General features: G+C 36.1%; 3 protein-coding genes across 3 annotated transcripts; 2 read left to right on the top strand and 1 right to left on the bottom strand.

The window, feature by feature from the left end:
* Positions 1-4,712: 4,712 nt before the first annotated feature.
* On the top strand, positions 4,713-6,328 carry LOC136216845 (methyltransferase FGSG_00040-like). Its single transcript, XM_066003394.1, has one exon. The coding sequence runs from the start codon at positions 4,713-4,715 to the stop codon at positions 6,294-6,296; it is 1,584 nt and encodes a 527-aa protein (XP_065859466.1). The 3' UTR covers positions 6,297-6,328.
* Positions 6,329-8,491: 2,163 nt separating this feature from the next.
* LOC136216844 (protein SHORT ROOT IN SALT MEDIUM 1-like) lies at positions 8,492-19,069 on the bottom strand. Its single transcript, XM_066003393.1, has 6 exons — positions 19,052-19,069; positions 14,874-15,035; positions 9,654-9,728; positions 9,243-9,563; positions 8,670-8,891; positions 8,492-8,557 (listed from the first exon to the last, which is right to left on the bottom strand). The coding sequence occupies exons 1-6, from the start codon at positions 19,067-19,069 to the stop codon at positions 8,492-8,494; spliced, it is 864 nt and encodes a 287-aa protein (XP_065859465.1).
* Positions 19,070-19,130: 61 nt separating this feature from the next.
* Positions 19,131-20,714, top strand: LOC136216843 (methyltransferase FGSG_00040-like). Its single transcript, XM_066003392.1, has one exon. The coding sequence runs from the start codon at positions 19,131-19,133 to the stop codon at positions 20,712-20,714; it is 1,584 nt and encodes a 527-aa protein (XP_065859464.1).
* Positions 20,715-22,982: the final 2,268 nt, after the last annotated feature.

Genomic DNA, 22,982 nt, shown 5'->3' with positions numbered 1-22,982 from the left:
ATTTTCAGTATGGGGGCTACTAAAGCTCCGGGGATTGATGGCATTCCTGTTGGTTTCTATCACAAGCATTGGGATACTGTGAAGGATGGTATTTATAAGTTTATTGAAGGAGTGTTTGTTAATCCTGAAAATATTAGGCTTGTGAATAAGACCCTGCTTGTTCTGATACCCAAAGTTGACAAACCTTCTTCGTTTTTACAAATGAGACCTATCAGCCTCTGTAATGTTATCTATAAAACAATTGCCAAAATGGTGGTTAATAGACTCCGTGGTATTCTTCCTGAGATTATTAGTCAGAACCAGGGAAGTTTTGTTCATGGTAGACAAATGATGGATAATGTTGTTATTGCCCAGGAGATGTTCACTATATGAAGATTAAGATGGGTAGAAAAGGTACTATGGCTCTTAAACTGGATCTGGAGAAAGCTTATGATCGCCTTAACTGGAACTTTATACTTCAGAGTCTTGAAAGAGCTGGAATTCCGGAGAGTTGGAGGAGCTTAATTAAGGTTTGCATTTCTTCTCCTTCTTTTCAGGTGTTGATAAATGGGGACATGTCTGAGGAATTCTCCTCTTCCAGGGGTGTTAGGCAAGGCGATCCTATGAGCCCCTTTCTTTTTGTTATAGCTATGGAAAGATTAACACACCTTATCGAGGAGGCTATTGATAATAGGACCCTTCACCCAGTGTCTATTAATAGATTCTGTCCTGCCATTACTCACTTATTATTTGCTGATGATGTTATGATTTTTGTGGAAGGAAATGAGGATCAAATGGGGGAAATTATGAGAATCATTAATTGTTTCTGTGAAGCCTCTGGTCAAAAACTTAATATTCAGAAGTCTAGAATGCTTTGTTCTAAGAATATGAGTACAGGAATATGCAAGAAGTTGAGTGATATTTCGGGTATTCCTTTAACCAATTCCTTTGGTAATTATCTTGGAGTTCCTCTCCACAGTGATAGGGTCTCTAAAGTTTCGTTTAAAGAGATTCTGGATAAAACTTCTAGCAAATGTGCTAATTGGAAAGCTAAGACTTTATCTCTTGTGGGTCGTCTTACTCTTATTAAGTCAGTCAATTGTGCGGTTCCTAACCATATTATGCAAGCCTATAGATTGCCAGAGCCGGTCCTCAATGATCTGGATAAAATCAATCGCCGTTTTCTGTGGGGGAATTCAGAAGAAAGCAAGAAGATTCATCTTGTTCCTTGGAAGGAGGTTTGTAAGCCTAGTGTGGGGGTCTAGGAATTAGACAAGCTAAAGATAATAATAAAGTTTTACTGATGAAGCTTCTTTGGAGAATGTGACAAAATCCTTCGGCGCTTTGGGTTCGCTTACTTTGTGGAAAGTATAGAAAAGATAAGATTTTTGGATGACCTAAAGAAAGAGTTATTAATTGTTCCTTTCTTTGGAAAGGCCTTGGTTCCATTTTTTCAGAGTTTTGTTCTGGGATTGGTTGGGATGTGGGTAATGGTAAAACTATCAGTTTCTGGTATGATAAGTGGATTGGTGACAAATCTCTGTTAGAGGTTTGTAGTTCCCTGCCTCCGGATAATGTTCAAAACTGGAAGATTGCTGATGTGGTGGATTCTGAAGGTAATTGGATTTGGTCTAAATTTGAGGCTTTCTTTAGCTTGGATACTCTCCTTAGAATTAGAGGAGTGAAGATTAGTATCATGGAAGAGGATAAGGATAATTATTGCTAGGCTTCTACCAATAATGGTGCTTATACTTGTAAGTCTGCCTTTGAGGCTTTCAGCAACAGTAATGAAGAGCCTCATTCAGATATTCGGAAGCTGTTATGGTCAATGAAAGTGCCCTACAGAATTAGAAGTTTCTTGTGGCTTGGGGTCAAAAACAGGTTGCTTACTAATTCAGATAGAAAAAGGCGCCATTTGGTGGAATCTGGAGACTGTAGCAGATGTAGAGGGTATGAAGAAACCATTTGTCATGCTCTTAGGGATTGTGAGAGAAGTAAAGCGGTTTGGAGGAAAATTCTTCCTAGTCATATGATTGATAGGTTCTTATCTCATTCCAATCTTGAGTGGTTTGTTGATGGGGTGAAGGGGAAGTTGCTAAATTATCTAGAGAATGGTGGAATCTTCTTTTCTGTTGTCTGTCATCAAATCTGGGATTGGAGAAATAAGGAGATTTTTGGGGCTGAGACTATTAATATTCCTAACTTGATTGATTTTTTTGCTAAAAAGATTTATCATATTACTGATAGTTTCAAGGAAGAATCCCTTGATAATTATATTCAAAGAAAGGCTATCCACCTTCTTTGCTGGAGAAGACCTAGAGAAGGTATGTTGAAGCTTAATACTGATGGCTCTTGTCTTGCCAATGGTAAAATTGCTGCAGGTGGTGTCTTGAGAGATGATGGGGGGTGCTTGGATTTCTGGGTTCTCGCACAATCTAGGCATTGGTTCTTCCTTTTTGGCTGAGTTGTGGGGTATTTATTTTGGCCTCACCCTGGCCAAAAGTCTGGGAGTAGATAAGCTGATTGTTGAATCTGACAATCAGGACGCTATCAGGTTAATCTCAGATAATATAGTTATTGGTTTGAATAGCAAGAATCTGATTAAAGGGATCAAAAGGCTCTGTCATTCCTTTGTTTCTATCTCTTTCTGCCATATCTTTAGGGAGCAAAACAGGGTGGCGGATCGGCTGGCGGCTGCTGGTCATGAAGGAAGTCTGGGTATCACTACTTATTCTTCTCCTCCGGCCTTTCTTTCCTCGATCCTTCTGGAGGACGTGGTGGGGGTTAACTTCCCAAGGCTGATCCTGGATTAATTTTTGTTTGTTTGTTTTTATTTTCATGTTCCTACCAAAAAAAGAAGATTCTTTTTATTTGACTTTTTAATTTGAAGTATTTATGGAAATTATCAAAACACCTCTTTATTCTAAGATTTAACATCAAAATTAATGTTATTAAAAGAAATTAATAAATTTATTTTATTTTTCGATTCGAATTCGTTAAATATTTAAGTAAATACTCATTCAATTAAAATTTTATGTTATTGAACTATTGAAAATTGTATATGATTCTTCTTGTTTTTAACTATACTATCTTTGCAAAAATGGAAGTCAAAATGATTAGCATTTCCATTTGTCCTATAGAATGTTTTTTTTTTTTTTTTTGGTAAAAAGCATGGTGATTTTGAATGCTACTCATTTAGTTTGTATATGGAATTGTATATTTTACCGTTCGAAATAAGATTCTTATTGTTTCTTTATAACCATATCACACGTGTATAAAATTATTTTCGAACAATTAAAATTGTTAATTTCGAATGCAAACTGATACGGATCGGTCTCGAAGTGAGTATTTTAATCTTAAATTCACAAAGAACTTTCTTCTCAAACCTATGCTTGAATAAGTTAATCCCAAGTATTTAAGAATAGCTCTCAACAATGGATGCTAGAAATTCAAATAAAAGAGTTTATATACTCTCTTCTAGGTTAACCAAGATACTAAAACGCCCCCACTAATGCTACAAACAATTAAAGACTCTTAGGGATAGAATAACGATAAGTAAATAAAATGGTAGAAAGGAAAATAAGACTAGTGGTAAAACAGCAATTAGTTCATTGGCAAAACAGTAAAAAAAATTTTGATAAAGGCAAAACAGTAATTAATTCAGTGGTAAAATAGTAAATAAAGAGGTTTCAGCTCTTGTCCCCTTAATCCGGCTTGAAGAAGAAGATATCTAAATGCACCCCGAACGTCGTGCCACATAACCTACACATCATGTGAGTCCAGTTCTGGTCTTTCGCATGTATTTCGTCCTTTCTTCGTATGAGCTCCGCACACCGAGTGACACGGCTTGTGGAAAGTGACATGACGTGTCACACAGGTTCTATCTCATTTATCGTTTCAGCTCCCCTCGTTGCGTTCGTAGTGGAGATGTCCTCATCACAAATAAAATGACTAATCATCTATTAACTAGGGGTGTTCATCGATCGGTTTGATTTGATAATCGAACTAAACCGAAATAACCGAAAACCGAGTAATTCTAAAAATAAAAACCAAACCTAATCGAATAACAATAAACAATTGAACCGAATAATTCAATCGGTTTGATTCGGTTTTCAAACCAATTCGGTTTGGTTCAGTTTTCTAATACCCTACTATTAACTATGTTTTATGTTAGAAGTTCACTTTTATAGTCATTGGGTTTGATGTGATAAGAATTAAAATATTAAAGAGTTAATATATTAAAATCAAAAATTCAATTCACCAAAATAAAAAATGATCACGGTTTCAAAATGATTTTTTATAGTTTATCTGATTTTTTCGGTTTGAATGTCAGTAGACACTCTTTAAATAGATCCTCTTCGAATTAAAGCTTTTAAAGATCCGAACTTGAAACTCTTAACCACTCAAGTTAACTTTAATAACATAAAATCGTTTACCAATTAAGCTCGGGTTGAATGGTGAATTCGTTTAAGTTAGATTTCAAACTTGAATTCTAAAATACCTTTTTTTAATTACATTTAATGGGGAGAGATTCACCTTTAGGTGTCCGAACCATCTTGAATAATTATAATTTTTTTAAAAGGAATTATCATATATTTATTATTTAGTAATATTTACGTTATCAGAAACCCTATATATAGCCGTTGCGGTGTACCGCTAAAACCTCCCACATTTGAATCAAGAAACCAGAAAATTCACAAACACAAGTAAAGAACAATCCCTTCCAAATTACAATGGCAGAAGACGATAATGCAAATCTCCGATTGAATTCGAATGAACTCCTCCTCCAAGAAGAATCGGTGCAAGTTTATACTCAATTCATCAATCTCTTCCTAGAACAGAGTGTTGAACCACTTCTCAAGATTCAGAAATCCTACTGTTTAGCCCTCTCCAATCGAGCCCAAGCACTATTTAAGCTTAGAGAATTCACTAAAGCACTTGCAGACTGTGATCAGGCGCTGCAAATCGAGCCTAGCCATTTCAAATCTGTTATCTGCAAAGGTAACATCTTGCTCTGTTTGAACAAGTACTCTTTAGCCTTGGATTGCTTCAAGAAAGCTCTTTTTGATCCACAGACTAATGGGAATTGTGAAACTTTGATTGGGTATGTGGAGAAATGTAAGAAACTTGAGTTTCAATCAAGAACTGGATCTTTCGATATATCTGATTGGGTGTTAAATCCGTTTAGAGAAAAGTCGCCGGAGCTCGCTGAATTTATTGGCCCAATTGAGATCAAGAAGTCAGAGTTCAGTGGGAGAGGCCTATTTGCAATAAAGGACATCGATGCCGGAACTTTGTTGTTTGTGAACAAAGCAATAGCCACGGAAAGATGCATACTTTCAGGTGAAGATTCAGGCCAGAATGCAAAATTTATGTGGAAGAATTTCGTTGATGAAGTTGTAAAAACCACCCAAAAATGTGGAAGAATCCGAGATTGGATCAGCACATTATCAACCGGAGAAGACGAAGACAATCTTGAAGTTCCTGAAATTAGGCTCTTTAAGCCAGATGGAGAATTTGTTATCAATCTAGCAAATCAGGATCTTGATAAGGATAGACTAATGAACATATTAATTGTAAATTCTCTAGTTGAAGCTTCAGTTTCATCCAAAGTTCTAGGCAAAAACAAAGACCTTTATGGATTTGGATTATGGGTTCTAGCTTCATTCATCAACCATTCCTGCACTCCCAATTCAAGAAGATTACACATAGGAGATCACATATTAGTCCATGTTTCAAGAGATGTAAAATCAGGAGAAGAAATCACACTCCCCTATTTTGATATTCTTTCATCACTAGAGAACAGAAAAGAAATATTGAAACAAAGGGGTTTCAATTGCAATTGTAAAAGATGCAAATTTGAAGAGGAGATGAGTATGAAGCAAGAGATGGAAGAGATAGAGATAGGGCTAAAAATGAGTATGAAGGACGAGATGGAACAGATAGAGATAGGGATAAACATGAGATTAATAGACATTGGTGTAGCAGTTAATAGAGTAGAAGAAGGTATGAAAAGGATGAGAGGAATAGAGAAAGGATATTTGAGAGCATCATTTTGGGATACATATAGTAAGGTATATGGTTCAGAGAAGGTACTGAAGGAGTGGGGGAGACTGATTCCGGCGACGGCTGTGGTGGTGGATAGTGTCAGAGAGGTGATCGGAAGTGATGAGAGGGTACTGAAAGTGTTGATGGAAGGATTGAAGAGAAGTGAAAATGGTGGGAGTGAGATGATGGAAAGAGTAACAAGACATGGAAGAGGAATATATGGGAAAGTGGTGAAGGACCACTTCGCATTTAACTCACTTCTTAAATGAAAATATTACAGTACAAATTGCCAACTTTTGACAATTAGTCATCCATATATGTGGAATAGTTTCTCATTTTGAAAAGTTGTATTCATTCTTACAAAACTAAAAAAACACATTGTTGTTTCAACTTGAGGTTGTGTATATCTGAAATCCATAAGATGATTATGTGCTATTGAAGAGATTATCACAGTTAAAACCAGTATTGATATTGATATTCAGGTTCACTAAATGGCAGATATCAAGGGCAACAATGCAAGAAACATCCACAGCACCTCAAGAAACATCAATGTGTTAGAGATTAATATAATAACTAAAAGTTTGAGCTCTTAGTTAAAACAGTTTCATGATAAGGTATCAGAGCCACTTGGAAAAAAGCATCAAGACGATATAACTAATAAAAAGCAGCATCGCAATCACAACAAGGTGAGAAAACTCATTCTCATCATAAGCAACAAAGGGGATAATGGGCATGTCGTGTTTGCTAAGGGAATACAAGATTCGAAGATTTTAGAGAAGCAATTTGGACGAAGTATTATAAGTTGTGCTAAGGGGGAGTAGTGAATTTAGCATCACCGACTTTATTTTGTCAATACTATTTCTAGAGATTGAAGCAGTCTTCTAGTTAGACTAGAAAACACAAAACATTAAATGGTTTGTGATTGATATTTTCTAACCGACCAAATGTGTCGTGTTGATTTAATAGCTTATTAGTATAAAGATAGTATGAGTATCGGTAGTTGTGTGCAACAAAACAAAAAAGTTTACATAGCATATGTAAAATAAATTAAAATATAGTACAAAATATGTGTGGTGTGCTTGGTATTGGTTTTAATAACAAAAATTATTATTAAGAATCCCTATTTCTTTGAAAATTTGCATTAAAGAGTTGAAGAAAACAAACGCCTTATGAAAGTTGTCTATCTTTTGGCCACATGTCAATTTCTAATTGGAAGTCTCACATCTTGGTGATGACTGTTCTATTTATTGTTTTCAGGATCCTTAAGTACCTTATATCCCTTCTTTCAAAGTGAGAGCCAAAAGCGATGAGTCTCCTCCTTTCCTTTGCGTTCATGAGCTTATTAATGCTCAATCTGGCTGTTGGGATGAGACCCTTGTGCAAAATTGGTGTCATTCTGATGATGTTAATGGTGTTTTGGGAATCCTACTAAGCCTCACTAATGCAGCTGACTACCTTTTGGTCAAGTCAGGTTATCGAGCTCAGAGTTTCCTTCAAAGCTCCTTCAACATTTCTGAGTTTTCTGCTCCTACTCTTTCCAACTCGCATTGGAAAAGAGTCTGGAATATTGATGTTCCAAATAAATTAAAGATTTTCTTATAGCGTCTTATCTCTAATCGATTATCTACTGTGGATAATTTGTCTTGAGAGGTATTGTTATATCAAATGTTTGAGGATGTAATCCATCTCTTCTTTAAATGCCAATGGCTAAATTAATGTGGCTCATCTCTCCCTTAATGCACAGGTCTGATGCTCTTCCTGGTAATTCCTGCAATTTGCTTTGGATTAATCTTCTTCTTGGTCAGAACTCTTTTCCTCTTGTTGTGAATGCTACTTCCATGGCATATTTTACTTTATGGGAAATTTGGAAAGCTAGAAATGACTTGATTTTTAATTGAAAGCTTTGGAGCAGGACAGAAAGTGTTGAGAAACCGCTCAGTTTTATTACTCACACTTCTACTGGTAATGGTGGAATTATTGCTAGAAGTCATAATGGCTCTGTTCTTGGTTGCCATTGTAAACACTACTTTCCCTCTCATTCTAGTCTTGGCTTTGAAGCTCTTGCAATGAGAAAGGGTGTTCTTTTTTTAATTGAAAAGGCATCCATTTTGCTGTTTTTGAAGGTAGTTCCTTGGATGTTATTAATGCCCTCAATAATTATGCTAAAACAAAACTTCAGCTATTAGGGTGTTATTGATGATATCCTTGCTTCTTTCAAAATGCTTTCATTTTGTTTCTTTTATAGGAAAGTCCTGATTCTGATGTCTTTTGCTTTGATGATTTGACGGCTATTACTTAGTTCCTAAGTAGTGCTATGTTTTGTTTAATGTTTGGATAAAAAAAAAATGCTCTTATATCCAGAAGTTAACGAATCAGGGCTTCATATGTCCTTGATATGTCCAAATAAAAGATAGAGAGCATAACAAACTAAAAATTGGAAAAATAAAGAATCCCAATATGCTTTTTACCTTGTAGAAAACAAAGACCTTTGTATGGTATATCGACAAATAATCACAAAAATTATACAATTCTACAGCATAGATAATACATCTTTAATAACATAAGAGAGTATATCATGAGAAATAAGAGACATTCTTACATTTTCAAACGGAAAAAAGAAAAGTGTAGCCCAGAAAATAGACCTGCAATAATTCCTTATCGATCACAACCTCCTTGACAGTTGGTGGCTCTTTCTTCCCACTCTCCACCTTTGCATCTTGTTTTTCAGAGGAAACAATATCAGACACGGGCTTTGCCTCTTCAATTTTTGTCTCTTTTGAATTTTCTTCTGCTTTTTCTTTTCCATTGCCAGCCAATTTTTCATCCTTGGCATCCAGATTCGGCTTTTCCTCTTCTTTAGTTTTCTGTATAAATTTCAACAAATAAAATCACTGTAACAGTTTTTTATACACGTGTATTCTTGACAGGTGAAGGTCCACATTTACACTCACCCTCCATGGGGATGTATTTAGTGGAAATCGAACATGAGATCTCTTCCCACAAACTCAGTCTGTGTTGCCAACTGAGCTACAACCCGTAGGTGGTTGTTATTTGAGTATTTGTTGTATTTTAGAAATGTTAATTATCGTCATTATATATTAGTGCGTCTTAATAGTGCGCTCGAGCGCACGACTGCGCCTTAAATAACTATGCTGATTGCTAGGTAACTGACAAAAAACTTCACTTACTACTCAAACATTTTCACAATTTCTTACCTCATCAGATGAATCATCTTCAGGATCATCCATTTCTTCATCTTCTTCAGGATCTTCCTCTGGATCTTCTTCATAGTCGGTTTCCTCTTCCACTTCCAACTTTGCTTCATTAACCTTATCAACCGAAACATCTTCCTTCTTCTTAGTGTTTTGATCCTCTGGATTATCTGTGCTTTCAGGGTCAACAGCTTTGGTATTCACAGGTAGTTCATTTGTCTTGAGCTGTTTGGCTGGTCGTTTTCGCTCCTTATCCTTCTCTTCCATTTCCTCCCGCAGTCTCTTCTTTTGATTTCTTTTTGTTACAAATTTTATGCGTAGTTTCTACAAAAAAAAAAAAATAATGCAAAAGAAGGGTGTCTTAATCAATGATGACTCACATGATAAGCATGATGATGAATGCTGTGAACCAACCTGAAGAAATGTCAAAATACGAGAGGCCATCTCATACTGAAGCATCTCATAGAAAGATTCAGCAAACAATGAAAGCTGCAAGGAATATATTTGACATAGATAAGTATGGGAAATTTTACTTAATGTAACAAAAGCTAAACAAAACACGGCCCGATAAATTAAACATATTCTGATTTCTGAAACAAACCGGTACGGGAGAAATTCTAGAGAAAGAAGAGAAGGGCTAAAAGAGAAAGATTCTAGGTAAGACCACGTGTCATACAAGCTGTAACTACTCTTTAGGGAAAATGTAAATACAAAACGCAAGGTAAAATGATAAAACGACAGATGCTGATTTTTCCACATAACATGTCATTCCCCTTAGAAACCTTGACCACAAGGTTTAGGATCGAAGCAGCTCCAAATTTATCTCAGGAAAACGCTGGCGAATGTTGTCAGCAAACTCCCATGTGGCATCTTCAGCGGATTGACCAGACCATTGGATTAAAACCTTGGTTGCAGCTTGATTACCCCGCTTAACCATTTTACTATCTAGCACAGCAATGGGGACTAACTCTTGTATCTCATTTCCTGGCAAGGTTGTAGAAGCCAAGGCCTGATTTGAAATCTTTTTCTTCAACTGAGAGACATGAAAGACTGGATGTACAGAGGAGCCCACAGGTAATTTGATTCTATAAGCTGCCTGCCCTATCTTATCTTCAACTGCATAGGGACCATAGAATAATGGAGATAGCTTCTGATTTGCACGTTGAGCTACACTTGTCTGCCTATATGGCTGCAACTTGACGTAAACCCATTCACCAATCTGGAACTCCATGTCTGTGCGATGGGAATCTGCCTGCTGTTTCATTCGGTGTTGTGCTCTCTGCAATTGGTACTTTATGACCTGCAAGCCTAGTTCCCTATCCTGCAAGAACTGATCCACTGACTCAATCAAGGAATCCCCAGGCACATATGGAATATGAAGAGGAGGAGGCATTCCATAAACAATTTCAAAAGGAGACAAGTGAGTTGAGGTGTGGTAATTTGTATTGTACCACCATTCGGCTAAGGGCAACCATTTCAACCACTGCTTAGGGTGATTTCCCGTCATACACCTGAGATAAGTCTCTAAGCATCGGTTGACTACCTCAGTTTGGCCATCTGTTTGAGGATGGTATGCAGATGATTTGAGTAAAGCAACTCCTTGTAATTTGAAAAGTTCTGTCCAGAATGCACTGATGAATATAGGGTCCCTGTCACTAACAATTGATGAAGGAATACCATGTAATTTGCCCACATTGTCAAGGAAGGCTTGTGCTACAGAAGCTGCTGTGTAAGGATGCCCCAAGCTTGTGAAATGAGCATACTTGCTCAGTCTGTCTACCACCACCATTATAACTTCTTTGCCTGCAACTTTCGGAAGTCCTTCGATGAAATCCATGCTCAAATCTAACCAAATTCCCTCAGGAATTGGTAGAGGCTGCAATAACCCAGGGGATCCACTAGTTTCATACTTACAAGTCTGACAGATAGCACAACTCCTTATATAGTTCCTGACATCTCTCTCAAGCCCCTTCCAGTAAAATAGCAGTTGTAACCTCTTAACAGTAGCTTGGACTCCGGAATGCCCTCCTGTGGCCGTGTCATGCATCAACTGAATTAATTTAAGCTTTAGTTCTGACTTATCTCCAATAGCCAATCTTCCCTTCCTTCTCAATATAGAATCTCTCCATGTATAAGGGTTGTCCAGAAGCTTGTTACCCTCCAACGCTTTGATAATCTCTTGCAACCTTGGATCCTCAACCCAACTACTTTCAATCTCTGGCATGAGGCTCCCTACTGGTGTGGAAATTGTGATGGCAGCAAGGGTAGCAGCAGGAAGTCTGGAGAGTGCATCAGCTGCAACATTTTCTTTACCCTGTTTGTATGATATTTCAAAGTCATACCCAAATAATTTTGCAATGTACTTCTGCTGATGTGAGGTGGTGATCCTTTGCTCCAAAAGGAATTTTAGACTTCTATGATCAGTTTTGATGAGGAATTTCTTGTGCCCCACATAATGATCCCATTTTTTTACAGCAAAAACCACAGCCAGCAGTTCCTTCTCATACACAGATAAGCCTTGATACCTAGGAGCCAGAGCTTTGCTAAGATAAGCAATGGGATGTTGTTCCTGCATTAATACTGCTCCAATTCCCACATCACATGCGTCTGTTTCTATGACAAATAACTTGTCTGGTGAGGGTAGAGCCAAAACAGGGGCAGTAGTAAGAGCTTCCTTTAGTGTATTGAAAGTTGCAGTAGCCAACTCAGACCATACAAAATTGTCCTTCTTCAATAAGTCTGTGAGAGGTTTGCTTAACACTCCATAGCGCCTGATAAACCGCCTATAATAGCCTGCCAATCCCAGGAAACCCCTAAGCTATTTAAGATTGACAGGAACAGGCCAACTGGACACAGCTACAATCTTTTTAGGATCTGTTGAAACTCCATCCTTAGAGATGATATGGCCCAAGTACTCAACCGAAGGAGTGCCAAAAACACATTTGCTTTTCTTTGCCAACAGCTGATGTTCTTCTAGTTTAAGGAACACATTCCTTAGATGTTGCACATGAGTCTCTATGTCCCTGCTATAAACAAGAATATCATCAAAAAATACTAATACGTATTTTCTCAAGAAAGGCTTGAACACATCATTCATCAAGCTCTGGAAGGTAGAAGGAGCATTTGTAAGCCCAAAGGGCATGACAATGAACTCGTAGTGGCCCTCATGAGTCTTGAAAGCCGTTTTGTGAACATCTCCTGGGTGCATTTTTATTTGATAATATCCCGTGGTCAAGTCTATTTTTGTGAATACTGAAGCTGAATGTAATTCATCTAAAAGGTCATCGATGACCGGCATCGGAAATCTGTCCTTGACTGTTTTGCTGTTAAGTTCTCTGTAGTCAATGCACATCCTCCATGTGTTATCCTTCTTTTTGACCAGCACTACAGGAGAAGAATAAGGACTCACACTGTGTTGGATAGTACCATTGTCTAAGAGCTCTTGTACCATCTTCTCAATTACATCCTTCTGCATGGAAGAATGCTTATAAGGTCTCACATTAACGGGGCTAGTTCCCTCAATCAGTAGAATCTTATGGTCATGGGTTCTGGTTGGCGGAAGGGAGGTTATTTTGTTGAATAGAAAATCAAATTCAGAGAGTAGTGGTTGGAGTTCTTGAGGAATGGTATTTTGGGTTGAGTTGGTGGAATTAGTTTGTTGAATATGGGCAGAAAATGCTATACAGCCATGGTCTAGCATCCTTAACAAGTTACTCTCACTTATAACCTTAACAGAAGCATTAGTCAACCCTAACAGCTTGTGATCCACTCCTCCAATTTAAAAACTCATACTCAGGGAATTAAAGTTCCATGTGATGTCACCCAAGGTAATAAGCCATTCAATCCCAAGGACCATTTCGCATCCACCTAAAGCCATCACCAGGAAATCTGCAGTAAAACATTGACCCTGTGCCATCCATGTAAACTGTTTGCACATATATGAACAAACCATTTCTTGCCCATTTGCAACTAATATTTTTACTGGAGTAATAGCTTCCATAGGATATCCTAAACCTTTAATCAAATCAATATCAATGAAGTTATGAGTGCTACCTGAATCAATGAGTATGTGTAGGGATTTTTTCTTGAAACTCCCTATGATTCTCATGGTTTGTGGTGAATTTTCCTGTAATCCTCCCATAGCACATAGAGATATGGTTGGTATTTCTGCAAAATTGTCATGTGCTTCTTCTATGACTTCTTCACTGTTCAATTCTTCTATCTCAGGGCATTCTTGCACCATGATCATATGCATGTATTTCTTCTTGCATTGATGGCCTGGTGAAAACTTCTCATCACACTAAAAGCAGAGGTTCTTAGCCCTCTTATCAGCGAGCTCAGCTTCTGTAAGTCTCCTGGTTTTAGGTTGGGGATGTGTTTTTAGGTGGTTGTTTGGTGTAGTTGGTTGGGGTTTGTTGGTGGTATGGGCATAATTAGTAAGAAGTTTAGGGACAGTTGGAGTGGGAAGTAATGGGGGTAAGGATTTCTGGTGATTATTTGGGGTGTAGGGAATTACTGAAGTTCCTGAAGAACTGGGTCGGTTACTGATAGTTCGATTGGGTTTTGTAGCATTGTGATAAGCATCTTGTAACCTTGCTAGAGCATAGGCTTGTTGTAAAGATTTTGGCCCTAACATTTGCAATGGAAGAGCAATCTCATCCCTCAACCCACTCAAGAAACAGCTTAAAACGTATTCCTCAGAGATTGTTACCTTGTGAGAGCATATGTCAAATGCCTCAATGTATTCCAGCAATGATCCAGTCTGTGTCAATCGCTTCAAATCGGCCATAGGATCTTCGTACACCCTCTCTCCAAATCTTCCTTTGACGGCGGTCACGTACTCCGTCCATGGTGGGTCATCCGTTTTGCCTCTGTTCTTCAGGAAAGACTGGTGCCACTCCAGCGCACGCCCAGTCAAATGTAAGGAAGCCAGCTTCACTTGAGAATCTGAAGGTGTTCCATCAATTTGGAAGAATCGGTCACACCGGAATAACCAGCCCTCCAAATCAGTACCATCGAACTTAGGAAACTCCACTTTGGTGAATCGTGTTGCCAGTTGGTATGGTGGGTTATCTGAGTTAGATCCATTCAGATTCACCATCTCCGGCCGATGATTGTGAGGACCGGACGTGTTCAGCTTCACGAACAGACCTTTAATCTCGTCGAGCATAATGTTCTGCTGCCTCGTCATTAGTTCAGAAAACTCTTGCTCTTGCTTCTTACTGTTTTCTGCCATTAATTTGTTGTTTTCTGCCAACATTCTTTTAACCATGATCTTGATGTTTTCCTCCATTTTCTTAAGTTCCTGCGAGCGGGTTTCGGCCATTAGTAAGCTTTGGATATGGCGGGAAGAATCACAGGTGAAGGATGGGTGGCTCTGATACCAGATGGTATGGGAGAAATTCTAGAGAAAGAAGAGAATGGCTAAAAGAGAAAGATTCTAGGTATTTTCATTCATAATCATCCAAAGGACAACGTACAAATATATAACCGTTACACCAAAAGGAGAAAATGAGGACAGCATGACAGACCACGTGTCATACAAGCTGTAACTACTCTTTAGGGAAAATGTAAATACAAAACGCAAGGTAAAATGATAAAACAACAGATGCTGATTTTTCCACATAACAAAACCTCGAATGTTGATTCCTCAATATCATTATCCGTCTTAATCTCACTAGTTGCAGCCCCAGTCAGCTTTCTTTTAAGAACCCTTTTAATTATTTTCTTCTTAACGGCTGTTTTGACAGCAGAACCTTGCCCAACTGCAACACTTTTGGTTTCTGAATTATCCTTCTGTTTATCCGGGAACTCGAGTCAATTACATTTGTAACAAGCTGGGCATGATAAATATATATGCTCTAGCTTGAGGGTGAGTGTTACAGTATTAATTAGATGTAGTTAATAGTTGGCATTTAAAAAAGTAGTTGGGATTTAATTGTGGTTTGTATATAAATACTGTTGGACTTATGGAGACTAAAATATATAGGCCCAACTGAAGCCATGGGCCCAACTGCAGCGATCCAACTCATTCATTATAGTAAATATCTTTCTATGTAATCCGTATCTCATTGCATATAGATGTTTTATGGTTTCACCAATTACATATAGATGTTTTATTTGGGTTAATTACATATAGATGTTTTATGGTTTCACCAATTTGCATATGGATACTTGTGGTATTTTTTTTTACAAACTCAATTCTGTGGTTTGTAAAGTTTTGCAAACGCAATTCAATGGTTTGTAAAATTTTGCATTTTGGTTCACTTTATCAGAATTTGATTAATAACTATCTCAAAATGAAACTTTTTAAAAGTTAAATGATATTTTAACCAACTTTAATTTTTTAACTTTTTAGGTTTGGGGTTATTTAGGTGTTGTTTTTTATGAGAGAGAAAGTTAATGTTTAGGTAGAGAAAACTTAAAAATAATGATTTTGAAAAATTAAAAACATGGTTCCACAGTAAATATGATATTAAACAACTTTAATTCTTGAAAATTTTCATTTTGATGTCGTTATCGACCAAATTTGACAAAGTAAAACAAAATGCAAAATTTTGCAACCACAAGGTTGCGTTTGTAAACAAAAATACCACAAGTATCCATTTACAAATCCGTATAACCACACGATATCTACTTGTAATTAACCCTTAAAATTTTATGCATACACCAACTTTAAACTTTTGAAAATCTTATAGGATAATTCTTATTTTTAACTACAAACTTTCCATTTTGATATTTGATATTGAAATTCTTTGAGAGAGATGTTGTGAATAGATGTTCCTATAATTCTAATCCTATAGCATGTGTTTCTGGCAAAAAAAAAAAAAAAATGGTGATTTTGATTTTGGTACATCGAATCCTTTCGATCTTTCAATTTAACATATTAAGTTCATGATTTTTATTTTTGTTTTTTTCATATTATACTTATCAAGTTAGTTATAAATATTTGAGTTCTATGTTAAAAGTTTACTTTTATAGTTATTTAGTTTGATGTGACCAAAAATAAAATATTAAGAACTTATGTTAAAAATAAAAAATCAAAAACTCAATGCACCAAAATACATTTTTTATTATATTCTTACCACATCCTTTATTTTATTTTTATTTTTTTAGTAATTTGGAAATTACAAGAAAACAACAGCAGCAAAAACAAAGAGAAAATTAAAGACAACAGTACAAGCAAGGAAAACGGATGAGGGAAAAGAAAAAAAAAACAAAAAACAAAAACAAGGCCAAGAGCCAGGCCAAGCAACTGAACCCGGATTACATTACAATACTTCTAGGGGAAGACCTAGTTTATCTTCTTGAATTAAGGAGAGGACGCCAATAGGTTTCTCTTGGACAAAGGTGGCTAGGATGTTGGCACACTTATTACTTTCACGGTAGACATGATGAAAGTTTTATTTGAAATATTCAAAAGTAAACTATGTCAACTTATTTATTTATCTTAATTATACAAAAGTTTTATGTCTTGTATATTGTACAGGTTTTCGATTAGTTATATATGATAAAAATAATATATTTATTTTCATTTTATCAAAAATAATAATATAAATATATTTAAAAAGTATATAAATTATATTTATTCAAAAACTAAAAAATAGTATTATTATTAGTAATATTTAATAATTTTAAATTAAATATTTTAATTTATTTATTAGAAGATTCTTTTATTTGATTTTTTAATTTGAAGTCTTTATGGAAATTAGCAAAACACCTCCTTACTCTAAGATTCTAGAATGGTGCTCGATCTTCCGCGATGTGACATTCTCTTTTGTACCTAGAGAGGGTAATCGTGTAGCACATGCGACAGCTGAATAGGCGACACCATTAACCCAATTCATTTTCCTTATTGAGGATGTACCTGCCCCGATGTAGTTCATTCTGATGTAAACTTTACTGATGATTAATCTACTATTCTTTCCAATAAAAAAAATCAAAATTAATACCTTCCGGGTATTAAAAGAAATTAATAATTTATTTTATTTTTCGATTGGGATTCGTTAAATACACTTTAAGTAAATACTCATTCAATTGAAATTTTATGTATACACAAAAAAAAAATTGAACTATTGAAAATTTTATATGATTCTTCTTGTTTTTAACTATACCATCTTTGCAAAAATGGAAGTCAAAATGATTAGCATTTCCATTTGTCCTATAGAATGTATTTTTTTTTTGGTAAAAAGCATGGTGATTTTGAATTTGATTTTTTTTTTCTATTATATTTTTTTCGTCAAATTAGTTAGTTGTGAATATAAATAAGAGTTAATTACAAGTAGATCATCTGTGATTACACGGATTTGCATATGTATTTGTGGGTCTTGAAAATTTACATTTCGAGGTCGTTATCGGCCAAATTCTGACAAAGTAAATCCAATGTAAAATTTTACAAATCACAAGGTTGCGTTTGAAAATAAAAATACAACAAGTAACATACTGCTACTCATTTAATTTGTATATGAAATTGTATATTTTACCGTTCGAAATAAGATTCTTACTGTTTCTTTATAACCACATCACACATGTATAAAATTATTTTCGATTGATTAAAATTGTTAATTTCGAATGCAAACTGATACGGATCGGTCTCAAAGTGGGGATTTTAATCTTAAATCCACAAAGAACTTTCTTCTCAAGCCTATGCTTGAATAAATTAATCCTAAGTATTTAAGAACGACTCTCAACAATGGATACTAGAAATTCACAAATAAAAGAGTTTATATACTCTCTTCTAGGTTAACCAAGATACTCAAATGCCCCCCCACTAGTGCTACAAACAATTAAAGACCTTAGGGATATAATAGCGATAAGTAAATAAAAGGATAGAAAGAAAAATAAGACTAGTGGCAGAACAGTAATAGTTCAGTGGTAAAACAGTAAATAAAGAGGTTCCAGCTCGTGTCCCCCCTTAATCCAGCTTGAAGAAGAAGGCATCTCAATCGACTCTGCACGTCGTGCCACATAACCAACATGGCGTGTGAGTCCAGTTCTAGTCTTTCGCATGTATTTCGTCCTTTCTTCACACGAGCTCCGCACGCCAAGTGACACGGCGTGTAGAAAGTGACACGACGTGTCATATAAGTTCTATTCCATTTATCGTTTCAGCTTCGCTCGTCGCATTCGTAGTGGAGATGCTCATCACAAACAAAATGACTAACCCCCTCTTAACTAGGGGTGTTCATCGGTCAGTTTGGTTTGATAACCGAACTGAAGTGAAATAACCGAAAACCAAGTAAGCCTAAAAATAAAAACCAAACCTAATTGAATAACAACAATAAACAATTGAATTGAATAATTCAATCGGTTCAATTCGGTTTTCAAACTAATTTGGTTCGATTCGGTTTTTTAATACCCCTATTATTAACCATGTTTTATGTTAGAAGTTCACTTTTTATAGTGATTGGGGTTTGATGTGATAAGAATTAAAATATTAAAGAGTTAATATATTAAAATCAAAAGTTGAATTCACCAAAATAAAAATTGATTACGATTTCAAAATGATTTTTTATAATTTATCTGATTTTTCGGTTCGAATATCGTTGGACACGTTTTAAAAAGATCCTCGAATTAAAGCTTTTTAGGACTCGAACTTGAGATCAGACTTAAAGAACTTGAAGCTTTTAACCATTCAAGTTAATCTTAATAACATAGAATCATTTACCAATTAAGATCGGTTTGAGTGGTCAAGGATCTCAAGTCGTTTAAATTAGACTTAAAATTTAAAATTTTATTTAGCATTTAATTTTTAAAAGGAATTACCATATTTATGTTATCAGAAACATATATGGCCGTTGCTGTTACATTACCGCTAAAACATCCCACATTTAAATCAAGAAACCAGAAAATTCACAAACACAAGTAAAAAACAATCCCTTCCAAATTACAATGGCAGAAGACGATAATGCAAATCCCTCGTTGGAGGAGCTAATAGAAAATCTCCAATTGAAGGCGAATGAACTCTTCCTCCGAAAAGAATGGCAAGAATCGGTGGAAGTTTATACTGAAATCATCAATCTCTGCCTAGAACAGATTATTGAGTTTCATTCCCTTCCCAAGATTCAGAAATCCTTCTGTTTAGCCCTCTCCAATCGAGCCAAAGCACTATTTAGGCTTACAGAATTTACTCAAGCACTTGAAGATTGTGATGAGGCACTGATGACCGAGAGTAGCCATTTCGAATCTGTTATCTGCAAAGGTAAAATCTTGCTCTGTTTGAACAAGTACTCTTTAGCCTTGTATTGCTTCAAGAAAGCTCTTCTTGATCCACAGACTGATGCGAATCGTGAAACTTTGAATGACTGTGTGGAGAAATGTAAGAAACTTCAGTTGCTATCAAGAACTGGAGCTTTCGATATATCTGATTGGGTGATAAATCACTTTCCAGGAAAGTCGCTGGCGCTCGCTGAATTTATTGGCCCAATTCAGATCAAGAAATCAGAGTTCAGTGGGAGAGGCCTATTTGCAATAAAGGACATGGATGCCGGAACTTTGTTGTTTGTGAACAAAGCAATAGCCACAGAAAGATGCATACTTTCAGGTGAAGATTCAGACCAGAATGCAAAATTAGTAATGTGGAAGAATTTCGTTGATGAAGTTGTAAAAACCACCCAAAAATGGGGAAGAATCCGAGATTGGATCATCACATTATCAACCGGAGAAGATGAAGACAAGCTTGAAGTTCCTGAAATGAGTCTGTTTAAGCCAGATGGAGATGTTGATAACAATCTAGAAAATGAAGATCTTGATAAGGCTAGACTAATGAACATATTAGATGTAAATTCTCTAGTTGAAGCTTCAGTTTCATCCAAAGTTTTAGGCAACAACAGACACTTATATGGGGTTGGATTATGGGTTCTAGCTTCATTCATAAACCATTCCTGCACTCCCAATTCAAGAAGATTACACATAGGAGATTACATATTAGTCCATGTTTCAAGAGATGTAAAATCAGGAGAAGAAATCACACTCCCATATTTTGATATTCTTTCACCATTAGAGAAAAGAAAAGAAATGTTGAAAGAATGGGGTTTCAATTGCAATTGTAAAAGATGCAAATTTGAAGAGGAAACGAGTATGAAGCAAGAGATGGAAGTTATAGAGAAATGGCTAGAACTGGGATTAATAGACATTGGTAGTGCAGTTAATAGTGTAGAAAAAGGTATGAAAAGGATGAGAGGAATAGAGAAAGGGTATTTGAGAGCATCATTTTGGGATACATATAGTAAGGTATATGGTTCAGAGAAGGTAGTGAAGGAGTGGGGGAGACAGATTCCGGCGGCGGCTGTGGTGGTGGATAGTGTCGGAGAGGTAATCGGAAGTGATGAGAGGGTAGTGGAAGTGCTGATGGAAGGATTGAAGATGAGTGAAAATGGTGGAGGTAAGATGATGAAAAGAGTAATAAGATATGCAAGAAGAATATATGGGAAAGTTGTGAAGAAACATCTTGCAATCAAGAGACTTCTTAGTTAACATGAGTTTAAAGCTTTATAATTCGCATCATTTTGATAAGTTGTCGGACAACGTTAGATTTAGTCTTGTCATTTTATGCAATTGTTTTTATCATCTCATTATACAGCGTTTATATGAGGTAACTAGAATATGATCTAAGACATGATTTATGAAATATCAAGAACTTTCTCTCTCTCCTCCTTCTCTATTCTCTTTTTGAGTCTTTTCTAAATCTATTTTGCTAAACATTCTATCGTCAGATCCAAACCTGACATTCGTATCAGAGACAATTTTTGCCCTAACCATTCCCTTATATGGTAAATAACATTGCTAAGAGAACTCGAGCACCTAGAAGAGAAGCCATCGTGAAAAACCTAGAACAACAGCTACGTTTCCTAAACACTAAACTAGCTGAGGAAACTGAGGCTATCACCATATGAATGGATGAAATACATTTTGAGCTATAATATGTTCATATGATTCATTCTGAACATCACAAGAGAATTTGACGAAGTGGAGCGGGCCTTAAACTATGTGGACGCGTTTTTTAGCCATGCGAGGTCGTTTTGGGCCTCAAATCGGCCTTTTTGTGTTTTTTTCGTAATTTTCTTATTTTGTTTTCCTTTTCCTTTTAGGTTTCGGATTAGGTTTTTATTTTGTCAGCCTATATAAAGGCTCGACCTCCACCTTATGTAAGACGATCATTAATTAATAAGAATTTCAGAGTTTATTCTCTTTCCTCCAATTTTCGTTAGTCGTGCGCGATTCAACGTTAGTTGACGGTTTTAAGCTTTGTTCGTGCGCGAGCAAGTGTTTAGAACGAAAGTCTGTTTATTTCCGCTGCATCAGAATTAATTCCATGTTGTAGGAGCTAACCTTGTTATTCAAGAACGGGTAAATTACATACGTGGTGTACAACATTTACCTGTTTTCACACTTTGGTGTACAACCTTTAATTTTGCACATTAAGTGTACAAACTTCATGTGGCCTCCCACTAAAGTGTACAGCCGGTAATTATGATTGGTCAACCCAAAGTCAACGTGCCACATCATCATTTTCATCCTACCCATTATAAAAAGTGGGGCACACTCCTTATGAAATTATAAAAATACCCTTTACCCTTATATAATTATTAAAATGTCATTGTCTTCTTCCTTCCTTCAATTTTTCTCCATCTTTCTCTTTCTCTCTCTAAGTCTCTCTCCTCTCTCTCTCTAAGTCTCTCACTCTCACTCATCTCTCTCTCTAACTTTCTGCTTCTGCATACTCCTCCTGATTAAGATAATTGTTGCTGCTGATTTTAGTTTTTGGCTTATCAAAGAATCAATTTCAACTTTAGATTTTATGGTTGTTTCATGTTTCTTGTACTATTGGTTCCAAATTTTCACCTTAATCGTGTTTCATGTTTCTTGGATTCTGAACTTGTTCTAAAGCTCCTGGAATTCTGAACTCATCCATCATCTTCATCCCTAGGTGAGTCTGTGGCATCTGGATCGTGCCAGATTATGCAGATTTTTCTTTTATTTCGATCCAAAATTGGACCTGGCATTGTTTGTAAAAATTGAAAAAGACTCTAGCTTGTGGTCTCCTCCAACTTCAACACCTGGAAATCTGTAGATGTGGTGTGGAAGTGATTGTTGCAAAGGCTAATAATGAAGAATCAGAAGGCGCCTATACTCATACTTTTGAGTGGGCCAATTTGAGATATTTGGAAATATATGGTTGTGATAAATTGATCAAGTTCGGCTTCAAAATCTCCAAGGTCAAACAGAATATTCCAACTCAAGATTCGCCATATTTTGTTGAAAAGGTACGGGCCATGTGATTTTTGGAGATAATTGAAAGAGAAAATGAAGAGAGAGAGAGAGAGAAATACCTTGAATTTGATTTGAGTAGAACAATGATTGTCTTGTCGGGAAAGAATGTTTATGTTTATGTTGGAGGAGAAAGTGGAGACATAGTCGGTCTGTGTGAGAAAATCTTGACTCTTGAAATTGAGTATTTAAATATAGAATAAAAATCTGGTACTGGAAACATGAAACAGCCATAAAATCTAAAGTTATTGATTCTTTGATAAGCCAAAAACTAAAATTAGCAGCAACCTATGTTGCCCGGACACGGACACGCGACACGGTATCCGACACGGACACGGATACGGGAAACGTCATTTCTATAAAACACAGGACACGGATACGTGGGGGATACGTGTAAATAATAAAAATATTGGGGCACATTTATAAATATTAAAAATGTATTTTTATATATGATTTTTTGTAATATAACTAAAT

The sequence above is a fragment of the Euphorbia lathyris genome, chromosome 2, assembly GCF_963576675.1.
Source record: "Euphorbia lathyris chromosome 2, ddEupLath1.1, whole genome shotgun sequence".
Taxonomy (NCBI): domain Eukaryota; kingdom Viridiplantae; phylum Streptophyta; class Magnoliopsida; order Malpighiales; family Euphorbiaceae; genus Euphorbia; species Euphorbia lathyris.
The sequence above is the reverse complement of the archived record's forward strand: the minus strand, read 5'-3'. Positions and strand labels throughout refer to the sequence as shown.